Source organism: Ictidomys tridecemlineatus, chromosome 12 (genome assembly GCF_052094955.1).
Source record: "Ictidomys tridecemlineatus isolate mIctTri1 chromosome 12, mIctTri1.hap1, whole genome shotgun sequence".
Taxonomy (NCBI): Eukaryota; Metazoa; Chordata; class Mammalia; order Rodentia; family Sciuridae; genus Ictidomys; species Ictidomys tridecemlineatus.
The window spans coordinates 41,646,681-41,664,755 of record NC_135488.1 but is presented as its reverse complement, the minus strand read 5'-3'; the positions used below and the strand labels follow the sequence as shown (position 1 = coordinate 41,664,755).

Here is an 18,075-nt window from a genome sequence, read left to right as displayed (position 1 = left end):
AAATCCATGTTAGTTCTGAGTGATATGTGTATGTGTGTGTATGTGTATATATATATATATACACATACACACACATGCACACACACACATATATATACACCCACATACATACATACATACAATGACTCTGTGTCTGTCTCTATATATGCATGCACACACGCATGCACACATGTGCGCATGTGCACACACACACACATACACACACACACACATATGAATGGAGATTTCTAACTTTTGTGATTTGGGGAATTGGAAATTTTGTGAAGCCAGAAGAGTCTAATGTAAAGTTTTCTAAGCCTGTTCAAGACTGCACTGGCTAAGGTGGATATCACACAAAAGCTTCTGAAGCAAACAGTTCTTGGAGCACTAAATTCAAAGTGTAGTTTGTTCTTTGGCTCTTCATGAATATGCATTGCCTGGGGTGTAGCTTAGTCGTAGAGCACATGCTTAGCAAGCCTGAGGCTCTGGATCAATCCCTAGCACCACAAAGAAAAAAAGAAAACAGAAACTTCTCGAACTAATGGAATGTTACTCAGTCTTAAAAAGGAAGGGCATTCAGATGCAGGCTACTCAAAGAGACAGATACCGTATGATTCCTCTCGTATGAGGCATGTAGAGTAGGCAAACACATAGACAGAAGGGAGAGGGTGGCTGCTGGGGCTGGGCATGTGTGTGCTGGGATGAGGTGGGGAGTCGGTACCTAAAGAGGATAGAGTTGCAGCATGGGAAGATGAAATATCCTGCAGATGGACAGTGGTGATGGCCACACAACACTGAATGCACTTAATGCCACTGAAATGCACACTTCAAAACAGTTGCCATGGTCTATTTTATGTTATGTATATTTTACCTCTACCATCCCCAGAAAAAAAGAAAGAGCTTCTCCAAGCAGAGGTTTTTTTTTTTTCTTTAGTGAACCTGATAGCAGCCAAACGTTTCTGATTTCTGTGGTGACCTGCTGGTCAGACTGGAGCCCCCTGGGGTGTGAGTCCTTGTGTGAGTCCTGGCTCTGCCCTCTGTCGGCTCTGTGCTCTGGGCAAGCCCCTCCATCCCTCACACCGCACCTGCATCTTACCAGGGTGCACCTCACAATTGTGGTGAGGAAGACTCCCACTGTGTCCAGTGTGCACAACAAGGCCTGGCATGCAGTAAGCACTTAATAAATGTTCTCTCTCTCTTGAGGCTGGGCCTGCACTTTGCTTTCCTAACTAATGCCAGGATCTAAATTTTTCCATCATCCTTTCAAGACCACTTGCTTGATTCTATTGTTATCTATGAGTATTGGAGGGAAGTGGGGTGCACAAACCCTTTTCCCATGAAAGAGAAAGAGGTGAAGAAAATCAGGATGTTTTAATAGGAATCTTTCTACGAGCAGCAGAAATGATCCCACCCTGGCAGCAAGACCTCTTCACTGTGACAAGTGCTAGTTCCCAAGACATAGCATCTCCGGCGGCTGCGCCTGCTCGTGGGGCCCAATGTAACAGAAATGAGTGGCGAGGCGAGGACAGGGCCCCACGGGGGTCACTCACTGCAGGCAGGAAGATGTTTCCTTGTAAGTCTGCAGGAAGCCAGCAGACCAAGGGAGGACTCGGACTGGACAACAGGGGCTTTCCGAGAAGGACAACCACAACCCAAGGACCCTGCGAGACCGTGGCAGCAGCTCCTGAAAACCCAGGAGCTGGGGGACGAGCAGACACACAGGGACCACGATGGCTCTAGCAGGCCCTGTCTCCTTCCAGCTACCGCTGGTTCCTTAACCCTGGGACGGGCTGGGGATGGGAGGTTGTAAGTCACCTGAACTAGACCTGAGGGATTTCACGACAAAGACGACCCAGACCTATTCCAGGAGTTTTCAACTGAAAAATGGATTCTTTTGAGGGCAGAAAAGCCCACTTATAGGATCAGATTTGGATCCCACTCCCACTCAAGGGAGCACAGCCAGCCTTCCATATCTGAGGATTCTGTATCTACGGATTTAACCAACTGTGGACCAAACACGTTTCAGAAAAAAAAAAATGCATCTGTACTGAACATGTACGTTTTTTCTTGTTAATTATAATTTACATTGCCTTTATACTGAATTAGGTATTACAAGGAACCCTACAAATGATTTGAAGTATCCAGGAGGATGTGTATAGATTCTGTGCAAACAACAGCCATTTTATCAAAAAACCTGAATATTCGTGGATTTGGTATCTGAACTGGGGCCCTGGCACCAATCCCCGGTGGACACTGAGGGATTATCAAGAGATAATTATTATTCAGTCTGCAGGGCTGATGGACACGGCCTTCCCCACCAACGCTGACTGTAGCCCCAAGAAGGCAAACCACCAAACATAGTCATTACAAACCGGCTAACGGCTCCGAGAGGACAGCCCACACCTGGTGTGGAACCGACCACGGAGATTCATATCAAAACTGGTAGATACACATGTGCGCGCACACACACACACACACAAATACACACAGACCTACCTAAACCCCTATATATTTTAAGATTTTCAGAAAGATAAAAATGTCATAAAATAGGATCACAGGATGGGTATACTAAAAGGCTCTGAGCAAACCTTGAGTTATCAAGTCCAGTTAATTAGCCTGCCAAAACAGAGCCTCTTCGCAGTCTGCACCTGTTACCATCCCTGCTGAAGTATCTGGTGAGACACAATCTGAGAAGTCCTGACCTGGAAGGAAGCCAGGAACTCACAGACCCAAAAGCAAGACAAGTGGCCGGTTCCCAAGGTGAGGAGGTTGAGCACCTGGTGGGCCCAGGAAAAGAGGGAGCACACACATTAAAAGCTACTACGAAAAGGAAACCCAAGGTCTCGCAAGGCAAGCTCAGGCTGCTTTCCAATGACTTGGGGTAGTCCCCGGGCAATTCTGCCATCAACTTTGATGTGCACAGCTAGGTTCATTTCCTTCACCTGCCTTTTCTTTTGTAGGAATTGCTTTTTAAATTTTAATTTGTTTTGTAATTCTATGAACTATTAATGTAGCTCAGTATCAAAACGACAAAATAAAGCATATTCAAAGAAATCTCTCTTTTTCTGCTTTCCCCTATTCTCTACCTGCCCTGTTTTTTTACAGATTCTGTTTTATTTGCACTTCTTCTCCCCTCCCCAGCTCTTACTCTTTCCTTCTCTTTCTTCTTCCTTCATTTTCTGTCTTCTTTTGATGTGTTTGTGTTCTTTATTCTAATGGTCACCTTAATGGTATCAATTTTACCAAACTCCTTTGGTTTTCTCCTTTTTGACAGAGTTCCCATTGGGTATTTGTTCTATACAGTCTAGTGGATTTTCCCTAAGGATAAAAAGAAATGCAAGTCGAAAATATTCATAGGACAACTAGGGTAGGGTGATGTGGCTCTGAGCAGGTCCCACCACTAGAAGTGCACAGTGCTGACCCGGGGTAGCCTGGAGGATGGTACAGGGGTGACAGTTAAACAGGACACCCTGGCTTTTGGAGACACATATGAAATCCTTTTAGAGGAGATGAAAAGAAAACTCTACAGAGCTCAAGCTTAACTGTAAGCACCATCCCTATCACGTGGCGCAAATCAGGAAATTTTGTCTTACATAAAGACCAATGTCTCTTTACCGTCTCTTTAGAGATTGCATCCTCATGCTTAATACAATCGAAGCCCTGCTTTCCTACAACTCTAAGTCGCTCTCTGACCCTTTTGACTCTCGAGAAGAAACATTCCTATAATCTGAGTCCCACAGTTAAACTTTCTGATGACCCTCCCACTAGGTCAGAGTTTTGCCTCTCTGCCAGGCCTTTCCCTGGCTTCTCCAAGCCTAGGAGTCAGCACTAGGTCACCAGCATTCCAAAATCACAAAAACAATGCACCTAGCTATGAGTTGCATCTAATCATGAAAATGCACACATTCAAGAAAAACTTTAGGTCTTTTTGGGGTTAATATTGTCTTACTATCTTTTCTGGTTTGTATTTCATACAAAAACTCTGCTCCATTACATCACAGCTCTGTTGGGAGATCAGCTCAAAGCTCTGAGTTGTGAACTCACTGACTCCTTCCCAGGGAAGACTCTACCTAGGCTCATGGGGAAGGAAAGGTGCGTGGCTGAGGAGCACACTGATAAATAATGACAGGCAGTGTGATACACACCAATGCAGGTAAGTATCCCTTACCCAAAATGCCCGGGACCAGAAGTGTTTCAGATTTTGAACTGGTCCAGATTTCAGAATATTTGCATACGCATAATGAGCTATTCTGGGGATGGCAATTCCAAGCCTAAACATAAAATTCATTCATGTTTCACATATGCCTTATACGCATAGCCTGAAGGCGATTTTCTACAATATTTTTAGTATACCAACATTTTAAATGGGGCCAACACATGAGGTTGAGTACAGAATTTTCCACTTGTGGTGTTACACTGGCATTAAAAATAGTTTGGATTTTGGATTTGAGAGTTAGGGATGCTTAGACCATATCTGTCGTGTGGAAGTGAGGAGGGAAGAGCTCTCAGCTCTGCCTGGAGGGAAGGGCAGGCTTAGTGACAAAGCCAGATTAGTGCAAGGTATTGAAACAGGATTTTGTCAAGTAGAAAAGTACACACTGGTCATGGAAAACGGCAAGACACTGAGAAATAAGAAGCAGGAGACGGGGAAGTGAAGAAGTGCATGGCACATTCTGGAACTGGGGAGGTGCAGGCCAGCCAGGCAAGAGGGCTGCAGAGAGGCTGGCCCAGACTTCACAGCCGAGTGTCCACAGGCCAGGCTGACCTGGCTGCCAGGCACGTGGGGCTTCTCTATCAAACAAACACTGGTTATTGCTGAATACTTCTGAGGATAAAATAAACAACATTTTAAAATGCTGTCTAGTTGTTCTCTTTGTCTTCCTCCTTTTGAGGTGGCCAAATAGGGGTTCGACATGTGTTTCACAGGGTGAGGGGAACCACAGAAGATGAAGTCATAGAGCATTCAAGGGTTTGGACTTTACCAATGACTTGCCCATTGATTACATTAAGCAGAGGATTCGGTCCATGGAGCAAGATCACTCCCATGGTGGTGGCAGGGTGGACCACAGACACACAAGCAAGAGGCTGTTGACAGGATTCAGGGGAAATATGAGAAAGTTCTGGACACCCACAGTAACAACAGGAACTGAGAATAAAGGCTGTATTCACTCTAATGCTGAAGAGGTATCTCTAGGGCTGCATGTACGACTTCAGAGACATCCAGGGAGAAGACAGGGAACAGGGGAGAAAGGAAAAACCACCCTGAGATACCAGACTCGAGAGCAAGACACTGATTATTTTACGAGGCACTGTCTGTGTATCTCTCTACTCATGGTAAAAAGAGTAGAGAAAACCAAAAAAGCAAAAATCAGATATATAACACTGAACACTGAAAAGTTTGGTAAGAAAACGTTACCCATTTAAAAGTACGTCCGTAGATACCTCCCCTCAAGCCACTGAAAACCTTGGTGCACCCTGGTCCCCAACACTGCCCAGACAGCAGCACACATGGCCTCTCTCCACGGGATGACAGAAGGAGCCAACAGGCAGCAGCAGCCTGGGGATCTGCCTCCGCCGCCCTGCATCCTGCCCTCCTGGCACCAGTACTGGCACAGCACAAAGTGGAGGCGAAATCACCTAAGTGTCCAGCACAGTAACAGCCCGTGAACACACAGCAGCTTCTTCTTCTTGCTTTTGCTGCCCCCTGCTGAATGCTAACAGATGAGTCTCAAACAAAAGTTGGGAACAAAGTCGGAAAAACTCAATGGTGCTTACACAGAGAAAAGGTATCCCCATTTTCAAATCCCATAGCTGGAAAGGACACATCTGTTCTGTGTTCACTTTGAAAAGCTTCCTCTGCCTGCATGGAGCAGCTGCGACCCCAGCATACCATGTTGTTCCACAGCTGTAACATGATCATGTATGAAATCTGACCAACACTACTAATTCGTGAGAACTTTTAATAATCAACTTGGATAACTGTATGAAGGGCATGCACACCATTATTTTATCACTCTGAAATATGTAGGCCCGAACACCCTACAACTGATCGAGTAATAATTCCCAGGGAACTTGACATCTATCAATTACATTTATCAAACTCATTATATTTAATGTTTCTTAAATGCATTAAAAGTTATTTCCAAAGGAAATCAACTAGGTTGGTTCCTTCAAGTAAGTACTTTAACAATAGGGCTAACAAAGCACTGCTATAGATGACAGAAATCTCAACTTTATTTCAACCTGCTCCACAAAGTCTAAAATCAGAGCCCAGTTAGACCGACCTCACTCTTCTGGCTGACAGGAACTATGGTCTTGATTCTTCTGGGAAGCTCCACTGAAGACTAGATCGGTTAAGAATACAACTTAGTGCATCAAGAAGGAGGAATTAAGTCAGAAGTTCAAAACCTGATTATCTGAGTGCTGCACAGCCCTAGTGGAGCTGTTCCACTGATCTGTACGCTGAACAGGTGCAAAATGTGGAGAAAATTAAATAGCAGATACGAAAGCCAAGTGTACGGTCTGGTGTACAGTAAGGCCGATGGCGAGGAGTTGAATCCAAATGCTCCCTCACTCGTGGCTGACGGGCATGCTTTCTTGTGACCAGTTAATTACAAACCTGAAATTTTTCTTTCGGAATGTTCCTCCGGGCTCCTTTTGCTAAAACCAAAGCCTCCTCCACTCTTCGGTTTGCTAGTAGATCCTGTATTTGTTTTTCCAGAGGTAATGGAACCAAGATGTAAACTCCTTTACTTGTGGCAACAATCACTCTTCCTGGGAAGAAATTGAACATTGTTGGGAAGGAAAAAAAAACACCACCTGCGAGAAAATGTATTGCTTTCCCTCAGATGGATCATTATCTGATTTGTTAATCAATTTCACCGGTTTTTCCAATAGAATTCTTACAGAAATTATAAATTATAATGATTCCCTTTTCTCCTGCCCACACTAATGATTGTGCAAAAGGGGTCAACTCTTAATACTCTATTTCCAAAGAATAACATCTGCTGTTTAGCCTTTTTCTATCAAAAAATGCTGGTGAATTTAAAATCAGTGTAGGAAAAACATCATATGGGGTCAAATTAAGCTATAGAGCTCTTTCATGAAACATTATCAGTAATAATTATGATATATTTCATGTAAGATTAATTAAAATTTCCTTCCAAGTCAGTTAATATAAAACTAAGATGTTAATACAACATTTTGAACCATGAGTTCATATTTCATGCTCACCTTCCATCCAAACACCTCCAGTTTTTGCCATTAATATCATCATTTCCCCACCTTCCTGCCAGTTCACTTGACCCAAGGCCAACACTGTTGTCCTTTCTGGACTGGGAGACCTTTCACCGGTCACCCACAGAAGAGTCAGGACTGCAGACCAAGACTAGCTCCTACTATTGTGCTTCCAAATTAAATTTGATTCCCTGCCCAAGAAACTCTCATCCAAGCATTACCTGTGTACTAGAAGTAGTTAATGGGTCTTTCTGTTTTGTCTTCTGTTTTCTTTATTTATTTTTATGTGGTGCTGAGATTCGAACCCTATACCTCAAGCATGCAAGGCAAGTGATCTACCACTGAGCTACAACCCCAGTCCCACTGCCTTCTGTATTCTGACTAAAGTGGTTTCTTTCAAGCTCTTAGCAGATGCTGTCCCTTCCCTGCTTGGTGTCATTTTTTCCAGGAAGCCTTCCTTTGTCCCCACACCAGGTGGGTTACAGCAGTCTCTTGTATGTCCATAGTTCCCTGTACCCACCTCTACCACTCAATGCACAAAGCCTCACGACACTGCTACACAAATGGTACCTGTATCCACAGGTCACGCATCCATGGATAAACCAGCCAGGGAGGGAAATAATGGGGGAGGGATGCACCTTTACTAAATATGTACAGACTTTTTTGTCTTCATCCCTCAAATATAAAAAGAACAACTATTCCCATGGCATTTACAGTGTATCAGAAGTTGTAAGTAATCTAGAGATTATTTAAATTATGTCGGAGGATGAGTATAGGTTCTATGCAAACACTAGACCATTTTGTATAAGGGACCTGAGCATTTCTGGATTCTGGATTCAAGAGGAGTCCTGGAACCAGTCCCCAAAGATACCAAGGGATGCCTTATATTCTACTCCAGGTCACATTTCAGTCCTCCACCTAGAATGTGAGCGGCTTTGTACTGGGGACTCTTTCATATTGTTTATGTCCCCTGCAGCTAAGATACAGGGAGGGCATTGTTTGGTGAACTAAGATTCTTAACTGGCAAACACAATACAAAATCTAGAATAGTTCCTGTGTTTGAAGAAAATATAATAAAGAAAGTTCTTAGGACGAGTAGGGAAATCTGAATAGGGGGGATGTCGGATGGTACCACACAGTCAATGCTCATGTTCTTGGCTATGAACATGGCATGTGGCATTGGAGGAAGATGCCCGTGCTCTTAGGAGATGCCTACTGACCTACTTCAGCGTTAAATGTCATGACATCCTCCTCTTACTTTCAAACAATTAACCAAACATTAACAAGTACTGAATCTAGGTGAAGGGTTTATGGGAGTTCACCTTGTTTCTCTTTCAACTTTCCTGTATGCTTGCAAGTGTTTAAAATAAAAACTGAGAAAAGGTGAAACAAATCTCTAAACTGGTGCACAAGATGAGGTGGCTCCCTGATCGCCCCTGTCTGCTGCGGCCTCAGCTCACTCACCCCTCCACCTACACAATGCAGTGCTGCCACGGTGCGGAGCTTGACGGGCCTGGGTCCCTGGTCCCTCCCCATTCCCTCTTGCACAGATCTGCACAGGTCTTTTGTCTCCTGGAAGGGCCTTCACACCGCATCTGCTTGGCCAGCTCCTTCCCATCCTTAAAGGTCTGGCTCAAATCCCTTCCCTTCATGAAGCCCTCCCTGAGATCTCCAGGCAGGGCCTCCTCTTTTGCTCACCCAATGAGCCTTATTCCAAGTCTGTCGGACTCTCAGACTCCTCTGGCCGTTGCCTGAAATCTCAACCTTGCACTCCCTGCAGCGAGAGCGCTGTGTTACAGTCCTTTGTGTTTCTCCTATGCCCAGATTGAGGCCCATGTCCCCAGGGCCCTGGACACATTTACCAAAAAAAAAAACATCAAAAAGGTGTTTTTTGTTTGTTTTTGCAAAGTCATTTGTATTTATATAACCAGGAACGAAGCAAAAATCACCAGAAATTTTTAAGTATACTAAAATAATACTTTAATATCATACAGTTACTCAGTTTTATAAAGAAGATAGACTGTCACATAGACTCTACATAGTGACAACCTCTTCCCACCAAAAAAAAAAAAAAGGATTTGATACATAACTCTAAGACTTCAACAGGTACCTTCAAAGTCCTGTAGGATGTGGCCTTCCTTAAAGGGCAGGGTCTGTTTCTGCTGTTGATCCAACATGCTGTGGACTGTGATGAACTCGTCATCGAGCGCTATGACATATGGGAAGCAAACAGCTGCCCCAATGACATTCTCCGCCCAGTGCACGGGAGCACGCTGGGATATCCCTGCGACGGTGGCAAACATGCCTGTAAAAACAAGGAGAAAGGGGTGGCTGGATTTTCATGTTAACTATGGTATCTTTTCTCCCTATAGCCACGTCTGAACGCAGAATATCCACCCCCTGTTTTCCTGCGTGCTCTTCTATTTCAAGAAAGACAAAATAATATAATACACTACACGTGCAAAGAACCCTGCAGGACTTAATTTTTTTGACGAGAATCACCTTATCTACTTTCAATTAAAAATGAGATTAAAAAAAGTTTCCAATGAACCTACAGGCATATTTATAAGGCACATATTCCCAGGCGGGAAAAAGTTACTTTTCAAACAATGTAGGATGCTTTCTAAGCTTTCTCCCACATCCGGTCCTCCAGCTGGCTTGTGTGTCTGTTTGAGCTCTTCCTGGTATGTCCATTCAACACCTACTATGCGCCAGGCACTCTACTAGGTATTCTAGCAGGAAATGGCCTTGCTCAGAGTGGAGGCCTAATTTTTGATAATTGGTTCTGTTCCTTTATTTCAGTGTGTAGTCTACTCTATAATAATGTATACAGAGGCAGAACCAGTCTTGCAATTCAAGCCAGACTGCTGTTAAGTGTTTGCCAACAATAACTTCCATATTAAATGAAGTCAATCTAGTTTGCACATAAGGCATTAATATTGGGGTTGACCAACATGAACACCTCCGCTAAGTAGAGTCAATCCATTTCAAGTGCACTCTTCAAGGTCCTTGCCATAAAATGTCTTTGAAGAGAGCATGCTGTTGCTATACACTGCTGCAGCAGACCAAGGGCTTCTAGTATATGAGAGAGTGAGGCAGCGGAGATGGGGTTCAAAGAAGAAGGGACAGGAAAACCTTCAGAGGTAGATCCAGGCGATGTGGCAACTCATTCTCTGGGAGGCAAGAGAGAAGTGGGAGGGCAGACCAGGCCTCTGAGGGGCCGTGAGCCTCGTGAATGAGCAGCACTGGGCTGGTCTGCAGGGAAACGTGGGAACGTGAACAGAGCTGACCAGAAGGCAGTGTTTCGGCCTTGTGGAACTGCCTGCCAGAGACTTCTGGGGAGACCAGAGTTCTAGTGTTTCTCCAAATGGGAACTACTTTTTCCATGAAGCACATGAAAGCCAGAGTAGAACACAAATGACATAAGAGGTAACGTTTCCGTACAGCAGAATCAGGCCCGGCCTCAGGCTGCTAAGAGCACTGCTTGTTATGTGCCAGAGTTAAAAGCTATACTGAGCAGGTAAGAGGTCCACACAAGCTCAAGGGAAACACAGAAGAAAAATCACATCAAGATGACCAACGTCCAAAAGGTAAAGCCTGATAAATAAGGTCATCTGGTTTTGTCCCAGTGGTGGGATAATACATAGAACTGAAGTCATGGAGCTTGGCATTTCCAAAGTCTTATGGTAACTGAGAGGCGTAATTAAAGTTTGAATTGTCCAACAATAGTATATTAGCCAGCTTTCCAACTACAATGAGGCAAATAACTTCTAAAGAGAAAAGATTTATTTGGCTAGATTTTGGGAATCTAGTCCAAGATGAAGCAGCCCCATTGTCCTGGCCTCTGGTGAGGCAGCACACTTCGAAGAGAGCCAACCACTCACCTCGTGAGCCAGGAAGCAAAGCCAGAGGTCCAGGAAGAACAGGAACCAGGTCCCACAATCCCCTTTAAGGGCCCGCCCCCTGTGACCTGAGGAGGCTCCATTCCTGAAGGTTCCACCACCTCCCAATAGTCCACTGAGCCTCTAACTCACGGACCCGCTTGAAGCCACGCATTCAGACCAAAGCAAACAGTAACACCAAAATATTCAAAGCAGCACCCACAATTCCTGAAGGAATAAACATGATGCACAAAGCTACAGAACGTCTGAAGAGTCTGAAATAAAGACTGGGCATGGGAGGAAAAGAGAGGTGAGCACTATCTCCAATTCTCTGCCTATTTGGAAATAGTCAGCTGAAGAGAAGCAAAACAGGAAAGAAGAAACTCACGGGCACTGGCACTGTGATGCCATCCTCACCCAAGCCTTTGGCAAAATGCAAAATGCTGAAGGGATGAGCATGGAGCAATTGTGAGGTTTCTGCTAACTTGGGGGGTCACATAACCAAGCTCTGCTCAGCATAATGCCCATGGTCACATGGACAACAATACTGTTGTCCAGCCTCAGCCTGAAATTAAAACAGGGTCACTACAGACACTTTGCTAAGGCTGGACAAAGTCTGAACAGGATTATGCAGTGCAGAGGTACAGGGGCCCAGACTAATGTTCTTGACACAAAAAAGGTAGAAACCAGAGGTCAAGAACACAGGCTGCCACACAAAACACAAAGCAAAGATTCCACCAGAACAAAAAAACAGAGCCGTACCAGGCAAGTGGGGAGCCAAACCAAGAGAGAGAAGTGTCTGCTGAGCCATTTGGGAAGAGAGGCCACTGTTACTAACACCCACCAGCCCGTTCTATTCTTGCAAAGTGGGCGATGAAGTATATGTTTCTATAGCAGTGAAGGAGCAGCGGCGCAATCAACAGGCAAACACAGCTAATTTGCAAACAGCACACCTCTTTTGGGGAGTAGCGGGGATTGAACTCAGGGGCACTCAACCACTGAGTCACATCCTCAGCCTTATTTTGTATTTTATTTACAGACAGGGTCTCACTGAGTTGCTTAGTGCCTCGATTTCGCTGAGTCCAGCTTTGAACTCGCCATCCTCCTGCCTCAGCCTCCTGAGCCACTGGGCATTACACCTTTTAAAAACATTCTTTTCTGCTATGCACCCCTCTAAGTTTCAGTTCACCCCCTTGTCTAAGCTGAAAGGAGAGCAGCCCACATGGGGTGAGCAGTGGCTGCAATATTTGCCTTTTTTAAGAAGCATCACCAAGTGATACAGTGAAAATTACCATAATCAATTGTATTATGAAAATTCAGCAAAGTATTGCTTTGCAAAAAGTTAAGAGCAATTTCTCACAACATACGAGTGCTTACAAGTTATAGTCAGGGAGAAAGGCAGCAGATAAAATGAATACAGATGCTTTTATGCTGAAAGGTTATTTACATTCAGCATTATTAGTCTCTGAAGACATGTAACGATGCTGGTGATGGCTGTGCTGTATATACAACCTACAAATATACAGGGTATGTGTAAGAGACCTTATAACTGACCTTTCAATTTGCTAATATTAGCAGCAATTGCAAGAAGGATGGTTCATTTAGCATGATGCTAAAGGTAGTCAAGACAGAGTAAAGTTGGGGGTAAATGCAACCTCATTTTCCTTAATTTTAACACTACAACAATCAAAGGGTGCTGGAGTGAAATATTTTCACTGTAAAGCCTTTATAACTAAAGCAGTTAGGTGCTGGTCCAGCAACAGTTAAGAGGATAGATGAACAAAACAGAAAATCCAGACACAGACTGAAGGGCAGTTGGAAATGTCAAAAGTCACCCAAGCTAGTGAGAAGATAGACCCTTCAGTTGGTTGAGCTAAGTGGATAGCCAAAAGAAAAATACAAAACTGAATCTGTTCTTCATATAGGAAGACATGAGACTATACAAGTACTAGCAGAAAAGTGAATTTGTCTAGAACCTTGAAGATGGGGCAGCATTCCTAACTATGACTCAAAATCAAGAAGCAGTAACTGAAAAGGTTGATGGATTAGATTATATATAAAAAATCTTTGCATTTAAAAATATTCGAAACAAATATTTGAAACTTATATAGCAGATTAGTTATTTTAAATACACTAAAAATATATTTTTTCCTAAAAAAAAAAAAAGAAGCTAGTGGATAATAGAGAATTTGGGGCTAGGAATGTGTGACTCAGTGGTACAGCCTGTGCTTAGCATGTGTGAGGTCCCAGGTTCAATCCCCAGCACTAAGAAAAAAAAAAAGACATTAAACAAAAAAGAATAGATAAATCCCACCCAATGAAATGAACTTCATTGAAATTTTAAACATGAAAAATGCTTTACCTTACACATATAGGATATGCAAATTGAAACAAGAGTGACGTGCCATTTCTCAGGTACCACTCTAGCAAAAACACAAAAGTGTGGACAACAGACTGTGGGCAAAGCTGGCAGGTAAACAGTTTACTGTCATACATTTCTGGGAATAATACCAAGCAAAATTCACATGTGGTTGCCCTTTGACTCAGCAATCCCACCTCTAAAGAGCTTTCCCCTAGATGAAAGAGGAGGAGGAGGAGGAGAACAGCCACAACACAAAAAGGTTAAACAGCATAAGACTGGGAAAACCCCAGCCGTCCACCCACAGAACTGGTGGATGAACTATGGTACTGTCCCACAGCAGAGTAATACGCAGCTGTAAGAAGGGCTGGGGTTGGTCGTGCACACCGGCAGTCCTAGCTACCCAGGAGGCTGAGGCAGGAGAATCACCTGGGCCCAGAAATTCAAGGCCAACACAGTGAGATCCCACTAAAAAAAATTAAAAATGAAAGAGGAATACTTCAGATTATGCTACAAAGCAACAGCCATAACACACTAAATTTAAAAAGCAAGGTAGAAAAATGTACATCACCATTTAGGAAAAAAAGAAGGAGATGAGATACAAATATTTACGTATTTTTTTCATATGTTTTATTTAAAAATGAAAGAATAAGCCCTGAAAATGAAGGTTACCTCTTTGATTATACCCTGCTGCATCACTTGGATTGTAAATATTTATATAATAAAAAATAAACAAAACTAAAGCAATTTCTTAAGATCTGAAAGTAAAATAAATCAAATCAACCTAACTGTATGCCAGTTGGTGGCATAGCCACACACAGGGAACCACTCCAAGGACTTTAAACCCAGTAATTTTTGATTCTTAATATCCTAAGGGCAAAAAGCACCACCAACAATCAGACTTTTTCCAGTAATTATGCTGTGGAAACAGCAGTGTTGGTGCTGCTGCTCTACTCTGCATCCTGTGGGATAAACCAAAGGAATGACGTTGCGGTGGTTTCAGCCTCTCCTTTCAAGTAGATGCCAACAGACAGATGGACCGTCCCATCAGCACGAGCTCGTGATGGAGGTCCCTGTCCAGAAACGGTCTAGAAATGACGGCCAACCAGCACTTCCCGCCCCCAGACCGTGGTGTGTGACAGCACGGCTCCTTGGAGGAATGGCTGAAACCAGACCTGGGGCAGCAAGTCAGGAGGTGAGCCCAGAACATTCCAGAAGATAAGAAAGCATCAAAGGTGCTCAGGAGTCCACCTGAACAAATGCACACCAAGCACCAATGGAACCAAGTGTGTCACAAAGGCTGAGGCCCGTGAGTTCATGACGATGCTCGTTAAAAAGGCATTTCTAGAAGTCAGAGGGACCACCACATGGTCTCATCCTACCTTTTCATGCCAGTGCTTAGGGATAACCAAACAGTAGAGGAGGACAGACTTTGCTTCACAGAAGCATTCCTGAAACACGGGAAGGAGGAACGGGTGAATATCTCCTAAGGACCCACTTGCAGAACAGAGGTCAGAGAGGCATATAAACATCACAGGGATAAAATCACCCAAATCCAGGCACTGAGAAGCTGTGGTGGAAACCATCCAACTTCTTCAACCAAAAATTAAGTAAAAATACAAAGCAGGGGGGAAGCCTAAAAAGGAAAGAAAGAAAGAAACTTGAGCTACCAACCAACTGCAATGTACGGGCCTTGGTTGGAACCAGTTCAAGCAAACTGATAAACACACTCATAAATACAACGTGCGTGAGGTGTGCCTGTGGGGACAGAAGCAAGATAGAAATCTCTATATTTTCCTCTCAATTTTTCTGGGAAACTCAAACAGAAATAAAGTCTATTTTCTTTTCTTTTTTTGAGGGGGAATACTGGGGAGTGAACTCAGGGGCACTCAGGCACTGAGCCGCATTCCCAGCCCTATTCTGTATTTTATTGAGAGACAGGGTCTCACTGAGTTGCTTGGTGCCTCACCCTCACTGGGGCTGACTTCGAACTCGCAACCCTCCTGCCTAAGCTTCCTGTGTTGCTGGGATTACAGGCGTGCACCACCATGCCCGGCTTAAGGTCTATTTTCTTAAAAGTAAAACTCAAGAAGAGATTTAACTAGTTCATGACCCAGATTTTAGTTAATATTAGAAAATGTTTCAATCACTTTGAAATGAGACATCCACACAAAAACTCTCGAAGGTTAAAACATTTGAGTGTAGAATGGATTCTCACCAGCACCCTGCGACATAAACATCCACTAACTCCCACAGGAGCCACCCAGGACTAACAGGGCACACCAGAAGATACCACTTAAGCTAATAGCTCTGGACTCCACCTTGAAATGCACTGCCGGGAACTGGAAAGGGCCACCTGAGAACAGCTAAAGTCCCTTTCAAAAAGTGACTAAAAACTTTTTGGTGGGATAAATTATGGGAAAAATAGAGAATATAGGAATACTAGAGAAGATTATGGACCAAACATTAAAGCCCCCATACGCTGGTCTGGGTCTCAGGTGTCCCCGAAGGCCCATATGCCAAGGCTTGGTCCCAAGAGTGGGGCAACTGGCAGAACCTCTGGGAGATGCAGTGGGAGGTCTTCAGGTCACTCCATGCATGCCCTTGAGGAGGACAGCGAGACCTGGCCCCTTCCCCCTCTCCTTCACTTCCTGCCCGCCCAGGAGGTAACAGTTTGCTCTGCCACCTGCTCCTCACCATTGCCGTCTGGAAACCCCACCAGGGGCCCAAGGCAGCAGGTCCACCTGATTGACCATGGGCCACAACTTCTAAAACTGTGAGCCGAAGTGACCCTTCCAAACACCCTCGTGAGCTGCCTCAACTTGTTTTCAGAACGAGGAGTAAAAACAACCACATTACAGACCCACCCACTTGGGAAAAGCTAGAAGTTGTGCAGGGTTTTATTTTTGTAGTTATTTACTAAAAATAATTTTCCCAGCAGAGTCATCTGCAAACTCCACTTTAACACAAAACAAAACCACTTTTGCCTACTTGACCCCACCTGCACTGACTGATGGAATACAGGACATGTGTCATGTCGTTTTGCCCTGATCTGGCCAGAGTGTTGAGGAACACTGGCAGACACTCTTTATGAGTACAGTCGTGCTGCGCTTACAGACCACTGGGTCCACAAGGGACTGCGTACATGACTCGCCCCATAGAGCATGATATCACCCAGCGGCACCATAGCCATCCTCGCTGATGTAAGCACACCCTGTGGTAATTGCACCATGAAGAAATCACCGAAATGTGCACTTCTTAGAACATATCCCTATCAGCAGAACATGCCTGACTGTGTTAACTTTTCACAGTTAACACCTGTCCCCTGCTGGGTGTGGTGTTGAATGCCTGTAATCCCAGCAGCTCTGGAGGCTGAGGCAGGAGGATTACAAGTTCAAAGTCAGCCTCAGCAACTCAGTGAGGCCCTAAGCAACTTAGGGAGACCCTGTCTCTAAATAAAATATAAAAAGGGCTGGAGAGGTGGCTCAGAGGTTAAATACCCTTGGATTCAATTCCTGGGACCAAAACAATAAGGAAGTAAGCCCCCTCTCCCACTACAGCACACATTAGACGCCACAGGATGGAGGTGCGGTTGGTGGCGGCGCCAGGCCCTCCTCACCCAGGCCGCCGGGGCCAGCCAGCAGGAACTCCTGCCTGCCTATCCTCTTGACGATGGGCCGCTTCTCCTCGCTGCAGTAGGGAAACAGGTCCTGGGAGAGGCCAGTGCTGTAGTTGAGGATGATGTACTGCGTGGTCAGAGCCAGGCACAAGAAGTGGCCGTCCACAGCCACGGCCAGCGGCTGCTCGGGGGTGGACAGCTCCTTGACGATCTGCACGCGGTCCTCGTACACGAGGAACACCTGGACGGTCCTGCGCTTGACGGAGAGGATGCACACTTCCACGCAGAAGGGGTCCGCGCTCACCGGGTTCTCGTTCAAGGCGAACGCAGTGGCCCCTTTGATGCGGGCCCCCGAGGGCACGGGCTCCAGGTTGAGCATGTCGACCAGGGTGATGCAGTTGTCACACAGCACCAGCAGCCGGTTGAGGGCCGAGGCCGCCCGCAGCTCGTTCACGGGCTTCCTGAAGCCCAGGTGTCTGTGCAGCTGCCTGGTGGCGGTGAAGGCGGCGGTCCCCGCGGGCAGAGCCTTCTCCTCCAGCAGGAAGTGGTAGAGGAAGCAGTCGTTGGTGCCCACGTAGAGGTTGCGGCCACAGCACTCCACGCACTCTATGTTGATGCGCTCCTTGTCACCCATCAGCAGCTCGCGCTCCACCGCAGAGACCAAGGTGAAGGCCTTGATGTTCATCATGTCTCCTGGTTGGGCTGTCGGAGGAGAAAGAGGAAAGGGTGATCCCAGAGGAAAAGGAAGTCAGCAGGAACATTCTGGGTCGCAATAAAGACACACTGATTCCCCACATCATTTCAACCCAAGAAAATAGGCTGATGCTGTTAAAAAATGGAAAGAAAAGATTCTTTGCATGACCTGTCCCACCAGGCAACGGGGAGACCCAGCAAGGGGTATGCGCACGGGTGCCTGTGACGACAGTGCTGTCCCCCTCGTTCCAGCAGAGCTGAGAGTTCCGTGGGGCTTCCTCCCCTCATTCCTGGGACACAGTGACCCA

General features: G+C 45.2%; 1 protein-coding gene across 3 annotated transcripts in view; it reads right to left on the bottom strand.

Moving 5' to 3' along the window:
• Nucleotides 1–18,075, bottom strand: part of Tgfbrap1 (transforming growth factor beta receptor associated protein 1) — a 71,800-nt gene that overhangs the window by 28,423 nt on the left and 25,302 nt on the right. For all 3 annotated transcript variants that reach the window (XM_005340025.5, XM_078028728.1, XM_078028727.1), the window contains exons 2-4: nucleotides 17,075–17,776; nucleotides 9,326–9,520; nucleotides 6,599–6,753 (exon numbers count right to left, since the gene is read on the bottom strand). In XM_005340025.5, the coding sequence (XP_005340082.1) occupies nucleotides 6,599–6,753; nucleotides 9,326–9,520; nucleotides 17,075–17,762 (1,038 nt within the window). In that variant the 5' untranslated portion in view covers nucleotides 17,763–17,776. The remainder of the gene's footprint in view (nucleotides 1–6,598; nucleotides 6,754–9,325; nucleotides 9,521–17,074; nucleotides 17,777–18,075) is intronic.